The 11,424-nt window shown below is 38.4% G+C and overlaps 1 protein-coding gene across 1 annotated transcript; it reads right to left on the reverse strand.

Annotated features, from left to right (window-relative positions):
• Positions 1-553: 553 nt before the first annotated feature.
• Positions 554-9,974, reverse strand: LOC124150748. Its single transcript, XM_046522782.2, has 8 exons — positions 6,866-9,974; positions 6,510-6,619; positions 5,343-5,483; positions 4,400-4,450; positions 4,061-4,120; positions 3,571-3,741; positions 1,931-1,980; positions 554-1,695 (listed from the first exon to the last, which is right to left on the reverse strand). Exons 2-8 carry the CDS (start codon positions 6,616-6,618, stop codon positions 877-879), a joined length of 1,401 nt encoding a protein of 466 aa, XP_046378738.2. The 5' UTR covers position 6,619; positions 6,866-9,974; the 3' UTR covers positions 554-876.
• Positions 9,975-11,424: the final 1,450 nt, after the last annotated feature.

The raw sequence follows: 11,424 nt of genomic DNA on the forward strand, positions 1-11,424 counted from the left end.
GGAGGCGGTCCTTGGTAGAAAGAGTATGTTCGATTGTTTCTCAAAAGTTGAGAAATGTAGACATCAAAGCAAGAGCTGCTGGGATATTGCTCGCCATAAAAGTTGACGATTGGAAAGTTGAAGTCATTCTTCTTGTCATACATTTACAGTCTTGTGGAGAGCATTTTGTTTTGTGAATTTTTATGTAGAGATCTAAATATCAAACTGATGAGGCAGTCTCACTGGTCTCCTTTATTTCTAGTTCAAGTGGGTAAATCAGTGGAAGGAAATTGGCTTTTTGATGGTTATTGACCGGTGTCCGAGAACCCATAAACCTGAAGCTTAAGTTGAAGTTCGTGGCAAATATCAAGTCAATTGTTCACCTGAAAACAGCTTGGGAACATTTGGTACAAGTCAAATGAGGGAATTGAATCGGACATCATTTTTGTCACCGATAAAAATCTGGAAATGTCCTCCACGTGTCTACCATAAAACGTTTTGAAAACTTTACCGAGGCCTTGAATGTTGTAACCTTGATCAGACAACTTCTGAGCCAGAGTCTTATGTGATCATATTCAGTTTATTTCAAATCAATTCTCAGTATCTACATGACATGACTGTAATCCTTACAACAGCAACTGTACCCAATCAAATACAAATTGAATTTAGAATTACATGTAGGTGTAAACTTGGTTTAGAATATCTTGGTTGAGTGCATGGTTCACTGTTTCATCTCAGCAGTAATACAACATCTGTTAAACAGCACAGTGTCTGAAACAAACACATTAATTCTAATTCTTCTTTTTACTACTACTACTACTACTACTACTACTACTACTACTACTACTACTACTACTACTACTACTACTACTACAGATCACACGCAATAATACTGCCTTAGTTTGGTTCATTTAGCAAAATGTTATTCAGAAATGTAACAATGTCACTCATCTTGCTAGGATCTTGCTGTGCTATGTTCACGATAGAAGATACATTTAATTCTGTTCTCCAGCGAACATGATCTGAAAGGTTCCTGATTCTTTGAAGCAGTTTGACATAGTTGAAAAAGCTTTGATGATTTGCCGAAGGATGAAAAACGTTTTGTGTTTCAATTAAAACGCTACGCAGGAACACAGAAAGACGTTTCAGTTGGGCGATGTCTCCATGGTCTGCAAGTGCCAACAGTGACAGGAATGCTTCTTCAGTGCAGGAGCGCCACGGTTCATTCATTGTTTTCACTTTTGCAAGCATATATTCAAGGTGAAAGTTATCACCAGTCTCGGTGGAAGCATGTAGGCTGTTAATGTCATTGCCTGGAAGGTCACATCCAGATGTTACACCATGGGAATGTTCTTTGACTACAGAGTCACCGGTCGTTTGGGTGCCTTCTTGAAGAGACGTGATTGGTATTTGGTTTTCACAGGTTTGCGGCGGATCTTGAAACAAATTTGTCATCAATGTCCCGACAATGTGACCGTCTTCTTGGTGTTTGGAAGCTCTTTTTGTCTTGGTGGGATGCAAAGATTTCCCGTCGGTACAGTCATGAGAAGAGACCTTGACCTTCCCCTGCAGCTTGATGTCAGAGGGGGACACAACGATGAAGTCATCTACTTCTTCAAAAATGTAACTGTCTTCATCAGTAGAGGGTTCAGATGTGCCATGGTTTGAAGAAAAACTACCTCTGAGCCAATTCCAGACGCCGGTGTAAGATGATGCCTGAAAAATGAGATGCTATTATGAGGGAGTATTTGTTGACGGAAATCGAAGCCCCTATAAAAATATCAATATATGGATACGACTAATGATAATAATACGTGACATTATAACGTTAGGTGACAGAAAACGCGTTTTGTTATAACGGGGCAAGTATAGGTTTTGCACCGGCTCTCATTTCAATAAAGAAACAAGGAAATGCAGAATATGGAATTTGAATTTATAAAAGAATACTCACTACACCAATGGTAGGTCGGTATGAAGATAATGAACCGTCTTCCTGAATACCTGTCGATAGAAAAGTACACATTGCAACATATTTCATTAATGCACATTGTATATATATAGTAACATGGCTTTGAGCGCATTATCAAATGCATTCTTTATTGTTACAAAACCGATAAATTATAAAATGAGGCGACTCACTCTAAAACAGCTGTATAATAATATGAACAGCAGGCTGTGTATATAATTATTTTATGCTGTTGTATGGGTGTTTTCAGATTGGATTTGTTATAGGTCAGACCTCAGTCATATTGGCCCGAGGCATACTTTATTGGCCCGAGGCAACGCAATACAACCTGTCGGGTGCCAGTGTGACCGACTGAGAACCTTTAACAATAACCTAGCGAATATGAAAGCACAGATTTAATGACATTTATTGACCACCTAAACTTTTTGTTTCCAAGTAGTAACAGTCAAGGAGATCATGAGAAAGCATACAAATTGAAATTGATGAATACTGCTCTAATGAACGATGGAAGTATCAACATTCAAAAATTACACATACTGCTGTAAGCTATCGTATTGTATATTCTGAATAAACAGCCGAGGGGCATCACATATGGATGCATGATTCCTGTGTGTGATATAATAAACACTATTGTAGCTGTTTGTAAAAGGGAGGAGAACTGAATGTGTGAGCATTTTAGACTTTACTGTTGCTTCGTATCGTAACAGGTTATTTATACGTCATGAAATAGGGTTCAAGCACATGTGGTATAGGCGTTTGATTTGTGGACAGTGTAGGGCACTTGAAGTATAGGCGTTTGATTTGTGGACAGTGTAGGGCACTTGAAGTATAGGAGTTTGATTTGTGGACAGTGTAGGGCACTTGAAGCATAGGAGTTTGATTTGTGGACAGTGTAGGGCGCTTGAAGTATAGGAGTTTGATTTGTGGACAGTGTAGGACACTTGTGGTATAGGCGTTTGAGTTTTGGACAGTGTAGGGCACTTGCAGTATAGGGGTTTGATTTGTCGACATTGTAGGGCACTTGAAGTATAGGAGTTTGATTTGTGGACAGTGTAGGGCACTTGAAGTATAGGAGTTTGATTTGTGGACAGTGTAGGGCACTTGAAGTGTAGGGGTTTGATTTGTGGACAGTGTAGGGCACTTGAAGTGTAGGAGTTTGATTTGTGGACAATGTAGGACACTTGTGGTATAGGCGTTTGAGTTTTGGACTATGCAGTACACTTAAAGTATATGAGTTTGATTTGTGGACAGTGTAGGACACTTGTGGAATAGTAGTTTGATTTGTGAACGGCGTAGGACACTTGTGGTATAGGCGTTTGAGTTGTGAACGGTGTAAAGCACTTGAAGTATAGGTGTTTGAGTTTTTGACTGTGTAGTACACTTGAAGTATATGAATTTGATTTGTGGACAATGTAGACCACTTCTAGTATAGGAGTTTAATTTGTGAACGGTGTAGGGTACTTGAAGTATAGGCGTTTGATTTGTAGACAGTGTAGAACATGTGGTATAGGCGTTTGATTAACGGACAGTACAGATCACTTGTGGTATAGATGATGGAAATGTGGACAGTGAATAACACATGTGGTATAGGCGTTGGATAGTCGAGTGTAGAACACATGTGATACCTGATTTCGCCTCTTTAGGAATTGTCATGGGCGTTTTGGATTCATCAATCGCGCCAGTGACACCGGTCTTGGAGTCAGAATTCAATTTATCCTCTGTCAGCTGTGAGTGTACAACATGTGGGTTGGCTTCACCTTGGCAACCAAGTCTTATGTCTACACCGTGACTAGTCACTGGAACATAAAATGTCAAAACCTGAGAATAACCAGTCTTGATTATCCGCCGAAACAGATTCCAGGTAAAAGGTAAAAGTAGCTGTTAAAAATTACATGACTGGCCCACTGAAAATCAGTGTCGCCATCAGATGCGAAAATGTTAACAAACTTTAGTCTTGACCGTTATCAAATTAAGGGAAACGACACACAAATTAAATGTTTTAAAATATGTTATCTCGAATGTCTTTAATTATCAAATCATTAATTATCGAAGACGGAATCACGGTACTTGTGTCGTTTTTAGAATCGGATCACAGTATGATTTGATTGAACTTACAATTAATTTCTATGGAGCCAACTGAAGCCTTTCGAACAGAAGCTATTTCACCATCTTCATCTGAAACCCAAACATATTCACGTCACTTGTGATGTTGTTGAAACGTGAGCGTATGAGTAATTTGGAAATGAAACCGCTTTGAACAAAATTTAAGTTATAGCTTAATGGAGAACGAAAGCAAGCAATGCAGGTTTTAGTCCTTTTCTCACTTTGGTGAAATCAACGACCCTGACATGCCTGGTGAGTGCTAGGCTGCTCAGCGAATTGCCTCCCATGACCACCCATAGCCAGATTTTACATTTAAATGTACACCATGATCACACCAGAAAGTGTCCTTACCGTTGTCAATTATGCTATCTTCTTTGGCGCCAAAGGAGTTGATGTTAATATCTGTGGAAGAGAATACATGAAAGTATACATATTGTTAAAACATGCTTCAGTAGGAAGGGATATGTGTTTAAAAGTTGAAAATGTAATACCATAATCTCCTACCCAATGTGGCGCTTTTGGATTTCGGGGTGAACAAATACGTCCATATATCCCATGTCCATATGATTCCAGGGAAACTTTTTTCCTGGAAAAGGTACCCCTTAAATATTGACCTCTGAAAACTGCAACTATAGTACAAATATACACGACTTGATGCCACAGCAATCACTGATACAGTGCTTAATATCTTGAACCGAGCTCACTTCTCCGTACACCTTCTGCTCCCAGATATAACCAAGGAGCCAATACACGTATTGTTGCAATTGTCAAAAACTTCTGAAACAGACACACTGTCACCTACATGTATCAATGAGAGTATTTCTCAGTCTACATTTCTGAATAAAAGCGGCAAAACAGTTTCCATAATCATAAGAAATGTCTGCTAAAAGCAGAGCCCATTGTACGATTCCGGCTATATCATGGGCATGTGTTTATGAATCACTATCAAATAGTGATGACACCAGGTACATGCGAAAAGGTGTATCCTACACACGTGAACAACGTTTATTGTCACCAATAAACTTCAACATATATAGTTGGAGCTTAATTAGTTTTCTGAGACACCTGTTCCGTAATATATTTTTAGGGGGCTTGTTTTCCGGAGGGCAGTTGCATGCTTGGAGTGCTCCCATATGTGACATCCTTACCATGTCAGTTGCTGACTGGGTTAACCTCTTTGGTAATGTGGACAAGGCGTCCGACATCGGATCAGAAGGTCCGTGTCGAGTCCCAATGGGACTCAGATATGTTATGGCGCCACATTTTGACACAGTTACAAATTAAAGGTTCTCACTGTATTGCGTGGCATGGGTCGTGACGTTGTCCCCATGCACGACGCCGGCGACGTTGGCGTTAGACAAGTTGCTGTTGTAGGCCCCTGTTGCTGACCTGAGTCCAAGATCAGCCCTGCATGGCGTCCCATTGTAACTATCATCTAAAATACATTAGTATAAGGTAATATTTTTTATTATGTAGTAGTATCATGATCGTTTGTAATAAAAAGGTTCGAAAAACATTGATGTGTTGAATGATAAATAGTCATGTCATTCTTAGACACCGTGACGTTATATATAACACTTGATATCGTGTCACAGTGTCACACAAAGTAGGACAATTGTATGCTGTATTATTTTCTCTACAACGAGAGAAGAAATCCGTTGACTGGCGTCAAGGCTATGCTGATTAACCCGGGAGTAGGTCATTGATAAAGGACATATCTGTGCATTGGATGTCGCTATTTCAATAGCTTATATACTAGTCAAATTATTTTGCCGGGCATGACTTTACATCAACATATATACCTGGTCTTGATGTACAATGAATTGGAATTGGAACCATCATGTTTTTGTTTCACACGCCCCAAAGTAAACGCAACTATACTATAGCTGGTACACCTTGACTTAAAGTTAATCATTTTATATTCTCCCTGGCCAGAATTCTGGGTTATCAGTCATTCATTATCGAGCTCCAGTACGTATGAACTTGTGACTCGCATGTGTGTTAAAGGGACTACGGGGGTCCCTTTATCACATGCTAGCTTGTTAAAGGTTTATGAAAATGGGCTCCAGAACGTGTGTCATAGTCCCCCTTTAAAGTGCTACATGCATGCAAAGTAATGTTGACATTTGACGCATTGCGTATGTTTATAACATAATGATACCAGTGTTTACTGCGTGTATTCAGGGACAGAGACTTTGGGTACAAACATAAGAAGGAAGTTGTTATCCAGATACATAACGCTGTCATGGTCACTTATTGTCTACCAAACAATTATTAATTTCTTGCTTTATGTATTACGATTATTGTATTCTTATATAACCTATGTGTCACTTGGAATACAGTTTGGTATATATGCCAATGAAGAATATGCAGTTTTATGAAAAAACAAACTGGTTTGACACATGGGATGTTGATGAAGGGTGGTGTATTGTATTAAACAAAGAAGTTATTAAAGTATTACCTTCGCATGTGGTGCTCTCCTGACAAACCGTGTTATCTTTAGCCATGAAGCCACCAGTATTGACCCCTACGGGGGCACATACGACAGAGGACTGACATTTACTCTCCATTCTAAAAAAGAAAAACAGTTAATTAATGTATGACGACTCATAGAAGAATGAATAAAATAATCGGTTAACAATAAGTAACAATTGACGAAAGTCGTCATGTCTCATGTATTCATCTACAACAATTATATATTCATGTATACATGTTTGGCGAACCTTGTGAAGGGCTTGTTTAAAAGAAGTAAATTCTATTTAAGAATGAACTGTAAATGGGAAGTAAACCCCTTGTAATTACAAAAGTTCCACCCACCTTCACGTGTTATTCTGTAGCCGTCATGATGGGCAATAAGTACCTTGTAGTTGGTCATGCTTCTCACATCCACAGGGTACTGATACAGCCTACACCAGTGCATGTGTTTATACTCACCATGTTGTCATTCACAGAAATAGGGACGGGGTTGTTTGTTATGTTGTCTCTTAAAATAGGGGACAGCATCTGATGTGACCTCATCTGTAATATGTTCTATAACTCAGTTGATATCATAAGATCGGTACGTTTTAATGTTATTTGCTTTTTTCTTTACTTCTTTGTCGTATGGATAAAATACATTATCTCATTTACTGGTGTAAATATGAATGACGTCCTTGGTAATATTCATATTAATATTTCAGTTCAAACAAAATGAAGCGACAAATCCGAGACGTTATACAATTAACAGTTATAGTGATGACCTCAGGTATTTGCGAAACCAGAATCCGACGTGAATGAGGGTCAAATTCAAACACGGAAGTCTCCCTGAAACATATTTAAACCTCCATTATAATACCTTTACCGCTATTGACGTGACCCATAATAACACATCAGTGTGACTAAATCCGTTAGCAATCCATGATTGTTCGGAAAGTCTCCCTTGCTTTCATTACTCAACGAGTAACAGTTACAAGGGGGTGATCCTAGGGAAAGGAAAGCCATTCTGTGGCATACGGGCACTAATCAGTGCCTTAAGACAACAGGGGCTCAGTGGAATGGTTCCTAGGGGCAGTATACCGAGCATTGCAGTATTGTTCACATGCCTCCATATTGCCTTCACTGTCGAAGGTTTATATAACATACTGTATGAACTGAAGTGCAAGGTCTTAAGGTTACTTTCACGTACAATGGACTCTGTTTTTAGAATTTATTTCTTAAGACGAGGAAACGTTTTCTGTCCCTTCCTGTATGAAGACATGACATTAACGTATATGTTTATATAGATATACATTGCACAATGACAGCAGTTGTGGTCAAGTTAAAAATATCGTGCATTATGTCACTGGAGTAGGGCTTACCTCATAACCGTGTTATCTATGTGATCATGATCGTTAGGGGTTGCTAACACAGGCTGACGGTACTATTCATAGACTGAATCACGCAACTCTGCACAGCGAATCGCGGCGCCTTAGACGATTGTGCCATCCGTGCCCCCGTGGCATATATACATTTATATACAAACGTATATTTAAAGAAGAAGGAGTTGAATATATAACGCCAACGCATTAAGCTATAGCTGTTAAAATATTTATCATCACTTATTTATTACAGTGACTGTTATCGTGAAAGTATATAACTCAAACATCCCCATCAGTTTTATAACTTTAAGCTGGCATATATCATTTGTCATCCCAAACTGGCTTCCAAAGGATACATATCGCTTTGCAGTCCACCGATTGTAACCGATGACGTCATAATCAAATGACATCACTAATCCCTCTGCCACAGAGGCTTGGTAGCCTTGGTAGTGTTGACACTGAGGACACTGGTTTTCACAGTTTATAAACTGAAGAACGATTTGGGATGATAAATGGAATCTCACACTTGTGTCTTCCGGTATGAAATATATCAACACTCATCTATAAAAGTTTAAACCTCGACCTTCGAATTTTAAACTTTTATCGGTGATATGATGGATATCAAAAGACACTTCGGTGAGATTCTCTACACACCGGACTATAACAGGATGGTTTAACCCTGACTTGAACAATATTTCAGCGCCAAAGCGTTTCAGTTTAATATGGGAAAAAAGCCCGAAGTTAAACAGATCTTAAACGGATCATGTGCGTCATGCTGCTTATATATAAAATACATATTGAATACGCCATTTTAAAACTGGCCCCCACAGGAGATATCGCTTGGGGAGATATCGTCTTTGGTAACCATGACGTCACAATCAAATGCCATCACTAATTGCTCTGCTACTGAATCTGTTGGCAGTACTTTTTACACTTAAGACACTGCTTATTACTGTCTACAAACTGAAAAAGTTGGGAAAATGATGTTGGATGACACATAAAATCGCACCCTCTCACGTGGAGTTTTTCCACTGTCTGACTTTTATCAACTCGTGTTGATATATTTGATATCAAAAGACACTCGGGTGAGATTCTCTATGAATACATAATTATGAGTGATGCGGACATAAAGAGCAATGTTTGAAGAAGAAAAGCATCCCATCAAACTGTCCTGCAGTAAAAATAAAAGTGACATTTGTGATTTCTGATATGATATATTTTGACTTGGTGCTTAATATACTTTTAACAACATGACTCAGTGTATGAAACAGTGTCTTTGTTTAAATGATATACAATAAATCTTATCTTAGTTGATAGGGTTTTCCTCATTATGTAACGTATGTATATATTTACAGGCATGTAAATGATAATACGTATAATCGATACTCATCTAGGTCACACTTGAGGTTATCACAATACTTACTGACACAATGGGATACAATTCGTATTATTCATTGTGTGTTTCAAAATAACGCTATTGATACTACACCAACCATAGTATGGGAAATAATCAAAAATTAAATCTGTTCATTACTGATGACACAAAGGGCTTTATTCTTTTCCTTAACATCCATAAATTAAATCTAATATTAACACATTAATATATGTAAGGTTGATAAGTATAGTTCAAGTTGCTTTTCACAATAACTTTTTCTTTCTTTTCATAACACCCATGGGATTCCGGGTTTGAATAGATCCCTAGCAATCTGTGCTGGTCGTAAGAGACGAACAAATGGATCGGGTGGTAAGACTCGATGACTTGGTTGACTGCGTGTCATCGTACCCGACGGCGTGAACCGTTGCTCACAATATCGATCTTATCTCAATTAATTACCTGCCGCTGTCATATAGCTGGGACATTGCAGAGTGCGGCCTAAAATATCAAACAAAATTGTTTGCATGTAATGTCCCTAATAATGCAAAGACGTTCTTGACACTGTTTAATAGGATTGTATAAGCACGTATCCTAGTAATATATGCTGTTGACATGCAACTACCCCATGGCACATCTCATACTGAAACCGTGAAGACCTGGGGTAGATAGGTCTTCAGCAACCCATGGATACTGTAAAAGGCGTCTATGCTTGTCGTAAGAGGCGACTAACGGGATCGGGTGGTTAGGCTCGCTAATCTGGTTGATGCATGTCATCGTATCCCAATTGCGTGGATCGATGCTCATGATGTCAATCACTGGACCTTCTCTGGTCCAGACTGGATTATTTACAGACCGCCGCCATATAAGTGGGATATTGCTGAGTGCGGCGTTAAATAACGAACATACAAACAAACATAACTCATATTGAAATCCCAAATGGATCGGTGTTAATGATTTCAATCACTGGATTGAACGGTCCGGATTCGATGATTTACAGACTACCCGTCATATAACTGGGATATTGCTGAGTGCGGCGTTAAAGAACAAACAGACAACAACTCATACTGAACACGCTGTCAAGATTTCATAATCTTACATAGTAATTTACAGAAACAAATAATAGACTCGTAGTTTTTGGGAAATGGAAATGAATCGAGCTTCCAGTAGTTCGAGAGAAGCCACACAGCCGACAAGGATTGTGTCATACAGTAACGTCGCCTCAGATGTATCGTGAAAACCTAGTCAATGTGATCAAAGATCATAAACAGCCTGTGACACTGTTCCTTTGTTCTTTATGGGGCGTTCTGTTGAGCAAGTAGTTAAAATCGATCGTTGAAAACCGGGAGCGACTTACTTACCTGCGTTGACGTTTCACTTCTTTCAAGTAAGACCAAGCTTTCACTTTGAATCATAAATAAGACCTGCTCTGAGGTTTAACTATTGAATACAAAATCGATTACTTCGTCTCTTGTGTTGATTCTTGCCTGGTTAAAAGTGAAGATCTTTTTCACACGAAAATCCCATGACGTGAAGCGAACATGCAACCACATATATCATGTTTATTATTATGATATGTGTGGATTGACCATTCTTCGGTCGAAAATGTTGATTTTTTTGTGATGATATTTTTTTATGACCATAAAGTCATTATTGTCGGAAATTCAAATGAACCCCTTTCGGACGTACAGAGGATATAGAATGTTTATTTTCTGACATAATGGTAGCTATCTAAATCATCATAATTATCATTTATATCAATACATGTAGGCCACATGCCTTTGTGTACAAACATATGGCAATGTGCAAACAAGAGTGTACTACATACATGCAAGACAATAGATGGGAATTAAATAATTTACATCTTGATAATTATATTTCAGATTTCTTAACAAACTAAGGATATAAGATTGTTCCACATTGGCATAGTACACAAACGTTGCTGTGTTGCTAATTATATTTGGACTTAAGTCAAACTTCTGTATATATGGGTATATACTATTTTAATTTGAGGTGAATTTGTTTTAGATGAACATAGGCTGAACATTTTAGCAAAATGCGGTCTTCGTTTTCAATATTATCAGAGTTACATACCTTAAATTTTCTTAATTCAAGCAGTATACTAAACTGCTGGCCACGCTTAATTTCTAATTTGTGACAGCTCAGCT

This window comes from Haliotis rufescens, unplaced genomic scaffold, assembly GCF_023055435.1.
Source record: "Haliotis rufescens isolate VD_foot unplaced genomic scaffold, xgHalRufe1.0.p SCAF_4, whole genome shotgun sequence".
NCBI lineage: Eukaryota > Metazoa > Mollusca > Gastropoda > Lepetellida > Haliotidae > Haliotis > Haliotis rufescens.

Bases quoted from the DNA above. Each gene is read 5' to 3' on its own strand.
- LOC124150748 (XM_046522782.2), bottom strand. From the start codon at position 6,618: ATGGAGAGTAAATGTCAGTCCTCTGTCGTATGTGCCCCCGTAGGGGTC. The intron at 5,484-6,509 runs GTAATACTTTAA...AATGTATTTTAG, and splicing joins GGAGAGCACCACATGCGAAG to ATGATAGTTACAATGGGACG. The intron at 4,451-5,342 runs GTGAGAACCTTT...TCTCTTCCACAG, and splicing joins GACCCATGCCACGCAATACA to ATATTAACATCAACTCCTTT.